Genomic DNA, 17,238 nt, shown 5'->3' with positions numbered 1-17,238 from the left:
AGGCCTTATGATACACAGTATCACATTTGAAATGATGGCCAAAATGGCAAAGTGAGAATCATTTCAAGTATTTTATTTTTAAAAAGACCTGCAGTGACACAAACTAGAATTCATATTCAAGGTGATAAAATCTCATCTGTAGATTCTTGTTTCTTTAAGTGAGTTCAGAACTTCTCGATGGCTCTGTGGAGTAGATCTCAAGCTTGCTGAAAGCAGAAGAAATCATAGTTTTACCAGATTCAAACCAGCAAGCTTTCTGGTCATGCCTATGAGTCACAGCTGGAATGTCCTGTGTTTAACATTCTGTCTTGAAAACAGAATCAAGACCAGCAAGCCACCGCTGGTTTCTATGGTGACTGGTAAACCACCGCTGGTTTCTATGGTGACTGTTACTTTTTGGATGGTGAGTTTACTCAGGAATGAACTGTGGAGGTACATTAGCCATCCGTGTGAAGTTAAACAAACAAAAAACCTGTAATTTAATTAAATATAAATGTTAAAAGCACATAAAACTGAAGGAGCTGGGTGGATGGTCCTCCCCCTCTCTAGTAGAAGTATTGGTGTGAAGTAATTAATTCGTTAATTTATTTGACATTGTATTTAAGCATTTTCAAATATGTCTACTTGGTGTTTATTGTAATGCATCATTCCATTCTTTCCAAAGGATAACAACATTTAGTTATCATTTATCAGTGTTTCCACAAACCCATCTTCCTTGTCTACCTACCCCGCCCAGTCCCACACACAATGTACTATTTTAAGACCACTGGCTTCTGGAATTTGGGGTTTTTCAGACCACTGGCTTCTGGCATTTAGGGGTTCTTCTTTAGTGTAGAAGATTCCATTAGAAGGAAGAAAATATACCATCTACATCATTTAAAATTCCACAGCTCTTAACCTTGTTGAGCTGGAGAGAAAAAGAATGCTCTATAATGTATTATAATATATAATGACCTGTGTAGAATCAACTACAGTCCCCAGCTCCCTGCTACCCACTGCTTACTACAATCCACCAGGTAGAGGGTGCTTATGGCCACAAAAAATGTTTACCTTAAGTTTTGCAAGTTAAAGATCAAGTAATTTCAGCTTTGGTCACTAAACCACAACCCAAAGTTAGAATCTCTTGGGTTTAAAGACTGTAGGCTGAAAGACTTGCTTATTAAGTCAGTATGTGGTGACAGTATATTTATTTTTGTATTTAGTTTCAAAGTAGACTTCATGCAATAAAATTGATGAAAACCTTGAAACTGAGACAAACACTCTGCTGTTAGTGATTCAGGAGCATTCCCAGTACAGCCTGGGAGCACTTATGGCATAGACTGGCTTCATTTTGCCCCTACCTCCAGCTTGAGAAGGTGATAGAACCCAAGACTCAAGGGAATGGCTTTGGCTCTTGTCTCTTCTGATTTTCTTATTATCTTCCGTCCTTCCTTCCTTCCTTCCTTCCTTCCTTTCTTCCTTCCTTCCTTCCTTCCTTCCTTCCTTCCTTCCTTCCTTCCTTCCTTCCTTCCTTCCTTCCTTCCTCCCTTCCTTCTCCCTCTCCCTCTCCCTCTCTCTATCCCTCTCTCTATCTCTATCTCTCCCTCTATCTCTATCTCTCCCTCTATCTCTCCCTCTATCTCTCTCTCTTTCTTTCTTTCCTCTTCTTTTTTCATTCTATGGCCTTTTCCTGGCTTCTGCCAACACGTAGTGTTATCAGACTTTTTATTACTGCAACAAAACACTGTGTTCTAAAGCAACTCAGGATAGAAAGGGCCATTTTAAGTTTACAGTTCCACATCACAGTCCATCATTGAGGGAAATCAAGGGTGGAACCGGGAGGCAGGAACAGGAAGCCACAAAGGAATGTTGCTTATCGGCTTGCTTTCCATGGCTTTCTTGTCCTTCTTCCTAATAGTACCCAGGACCACCGGCCTAGGTGTTGCACTATCCACTGTGAGCTGGCCCCCTCCCACATCAGTCATTAATTAAGATAATGCTCCATGGGTTTACCCAGAAGCCAATCTGCTAAGGGCAGTTTTAGATTTAGTATTCATTTTCCCAATTGTCTCCAGGTTGTGTGAAGTTGAGGGAAAACTAGACAGTGCATGTAGTATGCTAGGAACCTGACAAGAAATACAGGTAGTTAAGCAAGAGTGTTTACAACACAAAACCAAGAGAGGTAAGGTAATAAACCTAGAAACAAACTCTATCAGGATCCATTTATTTAAAAATCATGGATTTAATTCCAAACAGTGAATAGCTTATTGAACTCTGCTTCTCATTTGAAGCCTCTGCTGACCATCCCCACAGCAGGATGAACAACTGTTTGAGAATTTGATGAGGCAGGTCAACATTCAGAAATCTGAGATTTATTATGAGCTTGAACAAGACAACAACTAGGTCCCCACATTACAGGATGACCACAAAGTGATTCAAACCCTTTTCTGCAGGAAATTATTAGACTGATACTAACAGTTGTATAATTCAAATTCTTATCTAACTATACAAAAATCGTAAGGCAGATTAAGTCTTTAAAGTATATCGCATTCGTGGCAGATACCAAAATGTTCATTCACCAGATCGCTACTGGAATCCTTCCCTCAGAGTGTGCGTTCTGCTTTTAACAGTGAGGGACAGGAAATCCAGGAGTGGCCTGTGTAGGAAACTCGAAGTCATAGGGGTAAGAGAATGTTGTGTGAATCACCAAGAAGGGAGGGGATGTGGCAGACTGCCTAGCAGCACAACTGAAGAGCTAAGAATTCACTAGGCATGGTGGCTCAACCCTCCAGACCCAACACATGAGAAGCTGAGGCAGGTAAATTGCTACAAGGTTAAGCCACACTACATTGTGATTTTTCAAGCCTGCTTAGGCTACAGAGTGAGACCCTGTCCCAAAACAAACCAAAGTAAAGCCCAAAGGGGCATAGTGGTTTATTCAAAGGTTAAAAACCTCATATCTAAATAATTTTAATTAGGAAAGAGTCCACAGAAGTACTTTGCAAAATCTGGTTATAAGGTTTTTATAGCTGAGTTTAAAGCACATTATATCACATTTTAGTACATAAAAGAACTTATCATCAGTTTGAAAATCACTGACTCCATATGATGCATGTATTCACAGATGTACAGAATGTACAGCCACTAAACAGTGAGAAAAAAAGCCAAGGGTGATAGAATGATGGGGAGCTTGGTGAGCACAGAAGAGGGGAAAAGCCACATGGGAGCAAAATAGCCTGAGAAAAAGAACAATCAGAGGCTAGGCCTTCAATCCCAGCAGTTGGGAGGTAGAGACAGGCAGATCTCTGAGTGAAAAGCCAGCCTGGTCTACAGAATGAGTTCCAGGACAGCCAAGGCTATATGGAAAGATTCTCAAACATAACAAGATGAAACAAAACAAAACATAACAAAACAAAACCAAACCAAAAACAACCACAAGAAAAAAACAATAGTCCAGGAAGTCTGTGTGCATATTTTCCAATACTTCCCATTTTGTTATTGCAGGCAGCTCATTCTAAAGTAACTGGGATAAAGTAATATAGGTAGACTGCAGGGGTTTTCAGAGGTAATCTGATGGCCCACCACATGAGGAGGCCACATTTTGAGTCATTCTTTTTTCCTAAGTGAGAAGAGAAAGATCCTTTTCCAGAATAGCAAACAAACAAATGTACACACACAAACAAAAAACATGTGTCGTGTTTTACTCAGGGAAATTTCTCTTTAATTTCAGCTCTATGATGGACCACAACGGATAGGACGCTACTGTGGAGAAAATATCCCCCCACCAGGAGCTACAACAGGCCCCAAACTTATTGTACTATTCCATACAGATGGGGTTGACTCTGGAGAGAAAGGATTTAAGATGCACTGGTTCATCCATGGTAAGCCACTCATTGATCTCCATTGTATTAATAATTGTTATTTGGCCAAAAATTATTTATTTACCAATTCCTTCCTTGGAAACAGTGGCATCAACAAATAATGAAAGCAAAGTAGTAACCTAGAGCTAGGCTATAGATAACTTACTGAGATGTCTGTGGAATTCCAGGAGATAAATTTTGCTGAAGTTCTGAGAAAAAACAAAGTTAAAGTAGAAGAGATTTGAGTAACTGCTTGAGCGGGTGGAGTGATAATCTGCCTTAGAGTAGACACATTACATGGTGGTGACAAGTGAGTGTCCCAGGTGCCATAGAACAGAAAGGGACATAAGGCTCACCTTGACATTTGTCAGAGAAGGAATGATCAGGACAATATAAAGAATGGGAATCAGAAAGGTCAAAGAGGAAAAAAAGGGCTGGGGTGAGAGAAATAGTGGGAGCAGATCATTTGAACTGGATGCAAGAATCGAGGATTGTGTCTTGTATCTGCTAAACAGACTAGGGACATACTGAAGACTATCGACAAACCAGTGTTTAAGGCACAGGTAGAAATAATTACTTTCCTAAAACTCATTATTAATTAGAGTCATGAGACTTCAAAATTCATCTCCTGAGGGTCAGTCTATAGGTTGACGGAACCTGTGCAATGGTTTTTAAAATGCAGCCCCCAGTAACAGCAGGAGCACAGGAACTTTTCCGAAATGCGAATTCTTAGCCCCTACCCTACATCCACAGTAGTTCTCAACCAGTGAGACATGGTGTTAGGACTCATGGTGAATGTCAGTAAATCGAGGCGAGATAGAGTTGCACTGGTATTCCAGAAATCTCACAGATACCTAAACTGCAACCTTCCTGTTAAAATCAGTGGTAAAGGCTGGTGAGATGTCTCAGTTGGTAAAGTGCTTGCCTTACAACCATGAGAATCTAGTTAAATCACGGAACCCAAGCCACACCCAGTAATATGCTCCTATAAAGCCAGCATTGAAAAGATAGGAGGTGAGGCCGACCAGAACCTTGGTGCTCGCTGACCAGCTAGGCTATCCTATTTGACAGAGTTCTAGATCAATGAAAAATTTTGCCTTAAACAAGAGGTGGGAAATCAGTAAGGACCAATACTCACGATTGCTCTCAAAGCCCTACCTACAGATGCACAGTGCATATATGTCCCAGGCATGAACATGCACATGTAAATGCACACAAAAACAGAAACACAGAGAGAATGGCAGTGTGAGTTGCGTGCATGTGTGTGTGTGTGTGTGTGTGTGTGTACGAGAGGGGGGAGAGGGGAGAGAGGAAAGGGGAGAGGGGAGAGAGGAGGAGCAGAGGGGAGAGAGAGAGAGACAGAGAGACAGAGAGACAGAGAGAACATGAATCAGAGGTACATAAGCAAGCACATTTGAAGCTTGAGATTTATTGGCATTACAACCCTCCCATGTAAATCTCAGAACTGCCGAATAGAATTCTCAATTATAGATCCCTTATTTATCAAGATGAAGGATTTTTTATTTGTGATAGAGTTTTATATACCAACAAACCCACTATAACTTGAAAATATCTAGAGTCATGTCATGTGTCTAACTTAACAAATATCATTACTAGCCTAACCTACTTTAAACATTCTCTGAAACACCTAGGTAACCTACAATTGGTAAACTCATTGAACATAAGGCCTATTTATAAAGTAGCAAAAAGTATTTCATATGAAATTAAAAATTTACAAATATGTTTTCTCTTGATTGCTTATCACGTTCAATCATCTGAAGGTAAGAAGTGTCTCTCTCCGTTAAGAACGTTAGATGCTCTTCTGATGTAATTTTTTGTTAAAATCTGAATGTAGACTTCTCCATATTTAATATTAGTGGCAATCCACGGGGCTACTGGTAACTTGAAATACATATTATGATTCTCAATAGTAAATGAGACATGTGGTCAATCTTGCAGAGTTTCTGGATGTTCTTCTTCATCATGTGAGTTTTAAACTTACAGAAGTTACTTTACTAATTGACCTAATAAAAGGATTTGGTTGATTTCTTTCCCCAGTATATTGTGTTTCCAGTGTTCTGCTGTTCAGCAATATTTTGATTCTAAGTAATCTAGAGATGGTCTGAAAAGGCAGAGAGCAAACAGGAAAAATTTGAAAAATAGCCCAGACGATCAGTGCCTGGGAATACTCTTGAGAACAGTGTTTGTCAGTTGTTTATATCCACAGAACAACTAGGGTTCTCCTTATCTTCTATTTAGTTTTGCAATGCCTAGAACTCAAAATCAGGACCCCACACATGCTAGGCAAGTACTCTAATGATGAGTTATATCCTTAGCCCTCACTGGCAAATCTTGTAAATATGGAGTAGTGAGGCACAGCCACTGGAATTTCTAAGACTATCTCTGGACGATAAGGTTGCTATTACATGTAACTCAGTTTTAGGAGCAAGACAAAATGGCATTGCATTTGGTCAAGTAAAATGGTAGAAAGGCAGAATTCCGAGATTCCAGAGAATCCTGCTAAGGAGTTCAAATCACATATGATCCTAAGTAAGTTTAAATGGCACCAGACGGCAGCCAGGTTCCTGAAGGAGACAACTTTCTGCTTCAAAGATCTAAAGGGCCTAAGCATGGGAAGTGTCTTGGGACAAAGGCCTCAGAGTGTGGTCCTCAGTCCTAGGTATACATAGGAATTGTCTAGGAGTTTAAATACAAGAGAACCCTGAGAGATAGAATTCTATTGGTCATGTTTGGCCATTGCCACTTTCAGTCCTGTCCTAAGCGATGCAGCCTGCAGTCAGGTTGGAAGAATGAAGAGATGCTGCCGGTACTTTTGCTAGCTGATCTCTTTATTCAAGAAGCTCCTCACCCTCCCCTCCAGGCTGTTCCAGCCGTTCTGGCTAGAGCTTGCTTGGTGGGATGGTCATCACTGGCGACACTCAACTTACTGGATAACTAACTGGGTTCTTCTAGCCAACATGCCAAGCCCTCTGTTGAAAGCTCTAAGGTTTTGTTGAGCCAAAATTTTTCTTTCACTTATTTTTGGAATATGTCTTCTTTCAAGAGAGTCAAAGACACCCTCTGTCTATTCTCTTTTCCTGTTTACTATTGCAAAAATTTCCCCCGTTTGCTGAAAATTTGCTAAGTTCAGAGCCAGAGTTATGCAACAATATTTTACTAATTAGGACAAAACTTGAAAAAAAAATTTTGACTCTGTACTGTCCACTGTATGTAGATGCTATTTGACAATAATCTTCTGGAAGGAGATCATGGGCAATTTAAATCAATACAAAATGAACTGCTCTGGCATGTCATCATCATGCTGCATTAGTACATCTTATGTTCTATATCTGACCTATGTAACTTGGGATGGCTTGAGAGGAGGAGGAGTTGACAGAGTAAACATCAGGCAGAAAGTCTTCACTGAGAATGGCTCCCTGCTTAGTTATTAGAGGAAAACTCAAGACTAAGCTGTCATTCTTCTGTTTATTAAAACTACGGGTTTAATGCTTCTATACTAGATACCATGCTATGACTAGGGATACTGAAATGGCTTAGTTCCCACATCCACTGCAATAAAGGGAAGGCAATAAGCATGCAAGTAAATATGCACAATCAAATCTTATTAGGGATGAGGGAACACACAGAAAGAGATTGGATAGGATTGGAGCAGGCCTGGAAGTCTTCTCTGAAATTGCAACCTCTGAACTAACACCTGAAAATTAAGTAGGTGCTATTCGGCCAAATAGGAGAAGGAAAAGGAAAGACCCCATGATACAAGGAATCAGGGGGAGCAAGAGAACCAAGACCAAAAGCTAAATCTCTAGAGGAAACTAGTAAGTCCAGCAGCAACCACCACAACTGGCTTCATAAGACACAAACTCAATTCATAGTGGTCACAGTGTCTTCCTCTCTGCAAGTCCTTTCTACTTCATGCAAACAGGTCTGGGGTAGGATCCCCAAGGATGGAGACCCACAATAAATTGTGGGTCTTAAAATACTGGATGCAATACAAAATACACACTAAACAGAGTCACGACTCACTAAACAACAGGGTCATGTTTCAAGCAATGCCTCGTTGTTAGCCCATTTCATCATTGTGAGCATAACGGAGAATTCTCACACGTACTAAGATTGCTACAAGGTCACCTGCTAATCTGTGGGGCTGCCCAGGCTTGTGGTGCCCATCCATGACTGAGCTTCATTCTGCAGCATGTGACTCTCAGTCTCCCCATGCAAAACTGATACTGAAGCCCTCTCCCCTCTGGCTCCTTTCCACATGATGCTATAAGAACTCAGCAAACGCTTGCTCACAGAGCCTGGACTTGACAATGATGTCATATCCTGAGCACTGTGGCTCAGAAGCCCCTACACACTTCATTCATTTTGTTCAGTGATAAATAAATCCGTTTACCCAGTGTGCCTTTTTGTCAACAGCACAAATCTTCTCTTTACTTGGAGAAAATGCATCTACAAGTGAGCTTTCTCTGTGGGTCCATTTTGTAGATGCAAAATAAAGCCTACACTGCAGTGCCTTTATGCAGATCTTCAAAGAGAATCCCACCCTGGAAATAAAGAAATGGCCACAGTCGCTCTGCCTGGCTAATCAGTTCACAGGATTCAGCATTGACAGTATTGTTCAGAAGCTGAATTCTATCCTGGGAGCCTTGGTCTGGGCTGCTGAAGGGTATATAGAACTTCTCCTAAGTTGTTTGAATAGGAGCCTCCCAGCCAGCTGCACACACCCCTCCTCCCTTTCCCTGAGGCTCCCTCCAGCCTCCTCTCACTTGGCAGTGGAATATAGCATGCAAACAAGGTCAAGGAGCTTTGTGGGCAGAGAGTGACATTTGCAAAGGCAGCCGGGCACTTCAGCTAGGGACCCAGCAGGGGAAGAGCTAAATGGCATGTGATCAGGAGGTGATGTCACCATGGACTTCCACAAAGGAAAGTGTGGCCTTTTCTTTGGGGAGATAGATGACATCATCCTCCCAGATGGGGGCCACCCCATTCTCTTTTCTTTTTAGTTGTTAATGAGATTTCTGCGACTCTAGACTTCAGGGTTTTTAAAGTTTGTTTGCAAGAACATTTTAAAACATTTTTTTTAAAAAGACCTTCTATAAGTGGCTGGGTTCAAAAGATAATGCCTTTCTAGCTAACTGGACTTTCAGCCCCGCACCAAGGGCTTCTCAAATGTTCACTCTCGGAATGCTGGCCAGGAGCTTCTACAGTGTCAAGCCTCATTCCAGATCTTGGGGGCAGTCAGTAGTGTGTGGCTACTATTGGTCTTTCTGGGGAAGTTCTTCTAATTTGACACTTTGTTTTTGTGACTTTGAGTTGTAAGCTTGGGTTTCTGTAAGCACTCAAGTTTTCAATACTGTCCGTTTCTTAGTGAATTGGCAGGGTAGATGCAGAGGGACAGCTCACAGCATCTATGATCCCTGTCTTAAAAAGAAAACTTCTTATTTAAACTATGTAGATAACAAGCATCGTGGCATACATAGCACAGGCATATGCAGTGCACAGGAAATATCTCAGCATCAAATGCTATGAATAAAAAATTAGAAGATATCTTGAAAGGCTCTGTAGGAAGCCAGCTGATAGTAAACAAAAGGTTTAAAAACACTAAGCAAAGCATGTGATAGAAATTAAGTCAGGGCTGACTGTCCAACTGATAAAAGACAAATGCAAAAAAGGCTAATAGTTTTTCTTGTCACCAGGGAGAAACCATAGATAGATTTCTTTTTTCTCTCTGTTGCTAGGGATGGATCTCAAGGGTTTGGGTGCTGAGCAAGCACTCCATGACTCTGCTACAGAACATCCCCACTCCCCAGAGATGGATTTTTATTTTGAGCTCTAGGACTCTAGGTATATAAGGAAATGTAGCACCTTGCACAGATGGACGTTTTGTAGTAATAGCATAGATACTGAGACTATCTTTTACAGGCACACAGAAACAATGATCTGAAGGAATCATCAAAGAAATAGTTCAGCAATTAAGAGCACTGGCTGCTCTTGCAGAGGACTTAGGTTCGGTTCCCAGTACCCATTGGCATCGCACAACAATCTATAACTACACCTCCAGTTGATCCAGTGCTCTCTGGCCTCTGTAGGTGTCAGGCCTACACATGATACACAGACATTCCTGCAGGCAAAACACATACACATAAATTTAAAGATAAAACCACGCATACATATACATACACATAGGCAAGAATACACAGAAATGCACAGCAAGAAACAGAGACAGAGCTAGAGTGACTTGTTGGTGATACAGACAGCACTGTACCACATTCTAACACAGAAATGCTACATTTTCTTTTCCTTATACTTTCTCCAAAGTTACAGCGTGGAAATCATATTATTTAAGTTTTCATATTTGAACATTATTTTGAGACCTTTAAATTATTTCATGATCACTCTTTTGTGTCTGTCTTGAGCCATGCTTCTTCATGGTGTTCACAACGAAAGCAATTTCATGAATTGTGGTCAGGAAAGATCCAATCAATAAAACTGGCCTGTGTATCACCTGCTCCGGGAAGAGCCCTACCTCTCAGATGGTGATGGACTTACTTAGGGTGGCACTTCCTATTAAGCTGTGACAAGTATAACATTGCAGAGAGGAGCGCACACAGGAGCTCCTCTGCCTCTAAAGGGCCCTCAGTCATGAACAAGGTGCACCTTGCGCATGCACCAAACCTGTAAGCAAGTCATTGGAAAAGATGAAAGAAAAGATGGAGTCCTGCCATTGTTTTATGATTATAGTATGACATAAATTCTGTTTGGTTTGGACAGAGATTTAAGGAAATTTGAAGCAGAAGCCACTAGTTGTGTTCAAGCACAAAAGTAGCTGTTTAAGGGCTCACTAAGTCTCCCCTCAGATTTTTGCATACTGTACACATAAATGCGTGTTTCTATTTTGCCCACTTTGATATTTTGGACTTCTGTGTTTGTGCTACTTGAAAATATTTTTAGGGATGAAGATTAGAAACGAATACTGCCTTAGTATAGAGATAAGTTCAGAGTTTTGATTATAATCCTGTAACTGACTTTTGATTTTTGGCAAATTCTCAGTTGTAGCTTTGTTCTAAATGAATTATGCTAATTAAAAAAAAATCTGTTTACCCAGGCAGACAGCAGTGCCTGCCTCTGTTTCCAGATGTTAAGGGGGCTGAGCAAGAGACTCACTTGAGCTCATGGGTTTGAGATTAGCCTGAGCAACATAGAGTGATCTTGTCTCAAAAACAAACAAAGAAAACTGTTTGCCAATAATCCTGCTGTTGGAATAATTTTCTCAAAAACAGTTTTGTAGCTCACTTTGCCTCAGGCTCAAGAGTTTTCATGGCAAGTTCTGTGAGCAAATGCAACGGAGAACATGTGCAGATCTTTCACAAGACACGGAAAAGCGAGGCCTCTATTTTATTTACATTTCTTTTTGCCTCCTTGACAACAACAGTAAATACAAATACACACACACCCATAAAGTTGACCTTCACTTAGCGTTGGCTCTGAGTATGTGGCCAGAGCCTTTGGGACCTTATGTCCCAATTCCCACATTGCCGCTGTTTGAAACCCTCTGAGAGAGATTTCACTGCTATTTCCCCTGTTGCTATTTCAAACCGTTATAAAGTGGGGGGAAAATAACCCTCAAAGAATCATGACCTTCCAAAATCATATATTGCACAATTTAAAATAGTCCTTGATTTGGGGCCAAAGGGAGAGTTTTCTCAAATCTTCTGTTTGTGTTCTGGTTTCCTAGCAACCACTTCCCTGATAGAAATTGCACATTCTTTCCAGGGGATTCCTTACTTTTTCACACAATGGGAAAAGGGAAGTGATCGGCTATTTCTTTCTGACAATTGTAACGAACACAAAAGGCCAGACTCACACAGGACAGTATGAACATTCTGTTCAGTATGAACATTAATCTTTTCTATGTCTCTGAACCATTACCTATCTCCAGATTAGTTTTATTTGATTGCTGCTGTGAGTGAGCTCAGCAAACATGTCACCGTCCTCTCACCAAGGAGAGTCTCTGGTGTAGGGCAGAATGATACTAATGAAGTTAGTAGAATTATATTCTGCATATATGTAATGAGTGATACAAAATCATTTTATGCGTCTTCTTTTCATTATATAGACTAAACAATGTAAGTTTCATCACCTAAGAATAATTTTAACTCTGACTTTAGGAATTTTTTAAACATTTTATGTACTCATAGTATTCATTTATTTATATGTATAGTGTGTAGGTGTGCATACCATATATTCATGTGGAGGTCAGAGGTCAACTTATAGCAGGCATCTCTCTGCTTCCATCTTGTTAGCTGTCAGCAAACCTTTAGCTGGTAAGTCACCTCTCCGCCAGGAAATCGGCCTCAGGTCATTAATTCTGACAAAACAAATTACATTGGCCTGTGAAAATTGAATTAAAATGTGACTATGATTAATATTTAGTGCACCGACCTTACTGGCATATTGCTTATTATCACTCTTGATGTTGTTATTTAAAAAAAAAATAATTTCACTGTACTGGGTACTTTAAAATATTATCTCCTATCTCATTCTAATACTTCTGTGAAAGAAGCAACATCGTTTCTTTGTAGATAAAAATGGCTGAGAAGGGCACTTTCGAGACACTAAGTGACTAACTCAGACTCAGAAGTTCAGAGACCGTGGGACTTTGGTGTCAGACCCCAAAGTCTGGGCTTTAAGTCGTGGCCTGCTGTCTGAAATCAGCAGTTTCTCTCACAAGTTTCATTGTGAAAAGGTGGCATCACACTGTGGTCTGAAGAAGTCCGAAGCTTGCAGTAGCTAATTTTATAAATGAACTCCAATAAACATTTAAAAGAAATCTATAGAATCTTTCCCAAGTAAGTTATGTTCTTGTTTCAAGAGCTCCACAAAAATTTACTCCATTCATTCATTCACTCATTCACTCATTCACTCATTCTTTCTTCAGTCAAAGTAGCAATAAACTGAAGTCCTGCGTTGAGGTCTGAGCACATTGTCAGAGGTCTAGCACACAATAGCTCATGTTTGCCCGCCTTTCTGCATGATGTCTGCCTTTCTTTCTGTTCATTGAGCACACTCATGCTTGCTAAGCCTGTGCCCTACCATGGAGCTTTGCTACAGTCCTCTCCTCATTGATTTACATAAAGTTCTTCTGGAGTTACCACACATAGTCAATGGAATTAATTCATCTGGGAAAAAAACACAGGGTTAGCTACTCTGTTACTCAGGCTCAGCTCCAGAAAGTAGCTTACAAGGAGGAGTTAGGTTACAATGCCAGGGGTAGGCTAGCTGTCTTCAGAAGAGATTGGATGGCTCAGCATAGGCACTGAGGGTGGGGTGGAGTGTGTAGGGACTTAGTAGCTGTTCTGCTTCAGTTTCAAGAAACCCAGGCTGGCTGGCTTGCTGACTGCAACCCTGGATATATTACTAACAGAAAACAATCTTGGAATCATCTGTCCCTTTAACCACAGTCTCTGCTGCCATCTTTACATGGCCTTCCCAGTTCTGTATGTTTGTCTCCAAATTTTCCCTCTTAGAGGATGTCTTGAACTTCATTCCAACTGTAAGGCAGCAGCCTCTGCTTGACTCTCCTTGACTTGATAATGTCTGTGGTTATATCAACACCATCAGCATGGTGCTGCCGTTTTTGTGCATTTTTGGGTGTGGAGCAACCTCCCTGTGGAGAAAAGCTTGGGAACTGAGGGCAAAGTACACAGCAGAATCAGAGAGAACAGGGTGAGGCAGAGCCTCTGAGGCTCCCTGAGCTTCACCCTGGAAAAAGTTGTCTAAGATAATGACATTGAAGATTTGAAGATTTGAAAACTTTCAAATAGAAATGTAAGTGTTGGACTTGCGAATGCCTGAGGGCATGATCCCGTTATCTTTGCCTGTTAGTAGGGTTTTAGAAGCATCAGAAGTCTTAGGTACAACCTCTTACTTTGAAAGATATTTCTCCTATTTTATTAATTTCATTTCCTTTGAAGATATTTTATACTACACTTTGTTTAGAAATCTTTAATAATTTCAAACGCTCTGAGAGACCGAGGTGATAGATGATAGATAGATAGATAGATAGATAGATAGATAGATAGATAGATAGATAGATAGATAGAATGACTATAATTAATGAATTGACTTATCCTGGAGAACTGTAAGCAAAGAATTTCTACTGGGAAAACATTCTGAATCTAACTAGAAATTCAAAATAGAAAAAGTAGATTCGAAGGAACTGGGTACAGTTCATCTCAACAAAAGTGTTGAGACCGGATATGCTTCTCTGGGTTAAAATGAAAGATGTCTATCCTTTATGTATAGGAAATTAAATTTAATATAAAGTGTGGCCATCCTGATTTATCTCTTTTTATCTGGTGTGCTCAGGTGAAGAACTTTAATATTCAGATCCAGGTCATCTCAGATAGTTAGAGGCTGTGGCTGCCTTAATCTTATACAGCCATATGATAGCTTGTATAGCCATTCCTGTAATTTTATAGCTCTAGGTACCACTGATTTTGCACTTCTGATATTTTTTTGTTCAAGTAACATACTTCATGATAAGTGTTTGTTTGTTTTGCATTTTGGCCTATACAATTAAAAACAGGTAATTTCACTCCATATGGCTATATAGAAATCAATTAAAATTTATTATCAGAAAGTGTGGAGTAGAGATGAAATCCCCATGGAAGATGAAACTGTCTAATCCTTCATGATTTCTTAAGTCTTAAAAAGTCACTCTTTTAACGTGGTACTAGACCCAGAGTCTGTTGCTGGTTTTCTCAATGATCTTTTCTATTTCTAACCTCATTCTTCTCTAACCGTCATCCAATGTTCAAGATGATAAATAAGAAGAGGTTAGTACAAGATGCAAGGAGAACTTACACATCACCCTTCTTGCTGTGTGATACTAGAGCTGCTGCCTCCTTATACCTGCCTGGGAGCTTGTCTGCCTCAGTTATGAGCAAAACAATGAGCTGTACTAGCATAAAGCCATTGTAATAACGTACCCAGAACAGGGGGCTTAAGACAACAGGAATGTATTACTTTGCTCAAGAAGGCACAGATCTAAAGTCAAGACCATTACATCAAGCAGTGCTCTGGGGAAGAACCTTCCTGCCACTCCCAACTTCTGTTGTGCACTGGAAAGTGTTGGGGTTTGTGGCTGATAGCAGCTACAACCTCAACTTCTTCCTCTATCTTTACCCAGGAGCCTTTCCTCCGTGTCAGGTTCACTTTCTCTCTTCTCATGAGAGATTTCAGTCTCATGCTAACCCAGTAGCCGTTCCTTGACTTGATAATGTTGCAGAAACCTGCCTGCCACATTTTCAGGTTCCTGGCAGACATGACGTTGGGAAATGACTCCACTCATTCCAGCGTGTTCTGTACTGTGACTTTAAACAACTCTTTTTCACTCTGGCTTTGTCTGGTTTTCTTGTTCCTGTCTTCTCGTTTCCTCCTTTTCCTTAGGAGAATGTCACATTTCTTGCCTTTGAAGACAAGACAAAGACAAAGTCTCCCAAATTTGTCAGGACTGAGTTGAACTTCAGAATTTGCAGATTGATTTTCTAGGGAATACTTGTGGGCTAGCATTTTTCTGTGAGAACAAGGGCATGAGCTTCAATGATCATGGAATGAGGTAAAACAAGAAAACCAGAAAATAGGTTAGAGGTCCATGACTTGGAGTTTCCCTCACTTCCCAACTTTTCAGTCCTCATTCCCATCAAACCTACCCTGCCAAGAGCAGAGCTCCACTCTCAGATCTCCCCCAGGCCTTTCCAGCTCTTCCTTTCCTTCCTCACTGGCTGTTGCTAAACTTGCCTACTTTTAAGGATATCTTAAAGAACTGTTCATAAAAGGGCTCTTCTAATGTTGTTTCTGTTCTATCTGACACACCCATGAGTTTTAAAATTCCTACAGAAAATAAAATCAGGCTCCTCTGTGTATCCTCTGCCTTCAGGATTTGTGCTTGTGTGTTTTAAATAAAAACAAGTTTCAACAACACAAACTAGAGAGGAAATAGCCAACTGTAGGCACAGGCACTAAGAAGCCTTTTTATGTGATAGAAGAAAACTGGCTTAACCAATGAGCTCATTGTAAGATATTAAGGAACAAAGGGTATGCATTTTCAGTTCATAGAAAGACTATTATAATATAAATCAATATTCAGTTGAATATGTGAGCCTCCCCATTTTGTTGTATTTAATATTTGTTTTTATTGTAGTTACTGATTTTACTTTATGTTGGCTCTTGGGCTTTGAATAATGACTCCCAGAAGCAGAGAGCAGGATATGAGGGTGCCCTGGAAGCTGGCTTTGTAGCTCCTTTCCTCCAGTATTAGTGGATGTTAGCCATATTTATTCCATGCAGGCATCTCTCCTGAAAAATCGCCTTTCAGATTATAGGGTTGGGAAAACAGAAAAAAAATGAAGAGCTGACACTTTGAGTGACCTCGGGGCACAGGAGGATAAACTGAACCACCTTGCCCCTGATGATAATCGTCTTAAAGACAAAACTCACAGAAGACCGGTACTGTATTTCTGTGCTGAGATTTAAAAATTCATAGCTTGTTTTAGACAAAACAAAACCAGTATTAGCTGAGTTCTTACTTGAACAAAATTTTAAATTATCTATCAAAATAAACAGACTAAGCAACGGCTTTCAACTCTTTCTTGTTCAGAGCACTGTAGAGCAGTGTGCTTCCTGCTGATAAGGGAAACACTTCCTTTCAGCTGATGACTAGGATTTGGAGGGAAATAAAACCAAATAGATTATCAGTCCTGGGAAAGGTTTTATAAAGATCAACTGTTTAAAACTGGGAAAACACGTGAGTCACTTCAAAGCACTACTGTAGTCCAGTTTGGCTACACTAGACACTAACACACTAGACAGTGTCAGATTTGCCTCAAAGTCGATACAAAGATTTTGCTCTGCTTCCTTTATCCAGGTTGGTGGGGTAATTCTTTGTTTAGACGGTGAACAGAGCAGCTGAGAGGATAAGGCACAGTGATGTCATTACAGCACCACAGCACCGTCAGGCAGGCACAGCCACCAAGTTTGATAGAGACAGCACAGAACTAGAAACGAAGAGGGGCTAGGAGGTATCTGACTAACTGTGGATTTTCTCTAGAGGAATTCACTAAGAGACTTGGGCTCACAGATCATCTCTAAATTAGCCATACCTTCATGCCTAACTCGTGTTGTTAGGAATTTCAAGTAAGATACTGTGCTTATTAAAAGCATTTGAAAACTGAACTGCAGTATACATGGAACTGTTTTTAAAAGCTTACAACTTAATGAATAATTTTGTATCTTTTTTTCTATTCCTAGCTAAATTTTTAGCCAATAACTCTACTCCTAGATCCAAGGTTTATTTGTGTGTGTGTGGTATGTGTGT

At 40.3% G+C, this 17,238-nt stretch overlaps 1 protein-coding gene across 1 annotated transcript in view; it reads left to right on the top strand.

The window, feature by feature from the left end:
• The window catches only part of Cubn (cubilin), a 225,260-nt gene that overhangs the window by 84,928 nt on the left and 123,094 nt on the right, over positions 1 to 17,238 (top strand). The window contains exon 28 of the mRNA XM_021155681.2: positions 3,710 to 3,860. Within this exon, the coding sequence (XP_021011340.1) occupies positions 3,710 to 3,860 (151 nt within the window). The remainder of the gene's footprint in view (positions 1 to 3,709; positions 3,861 to 17,238) is intronic.

Source organism: Mus caroli, chromosome 2 (assembly GCF_900094665.2).
Source record: "Mus caroli chromosome 2, CAROLI_EIJ_v1.1, whole genome shotgun sequence".
Classification (NCBI taxonomy): domain Eukaryota; kingdom Metazoa; phylum Chordata; class Mammalia; order Rodentia; family Muridae; genus Mus; species Mus caroli.
This window is presented reverse-complemented; position numbering and strand designations above follow the sequence as displayed.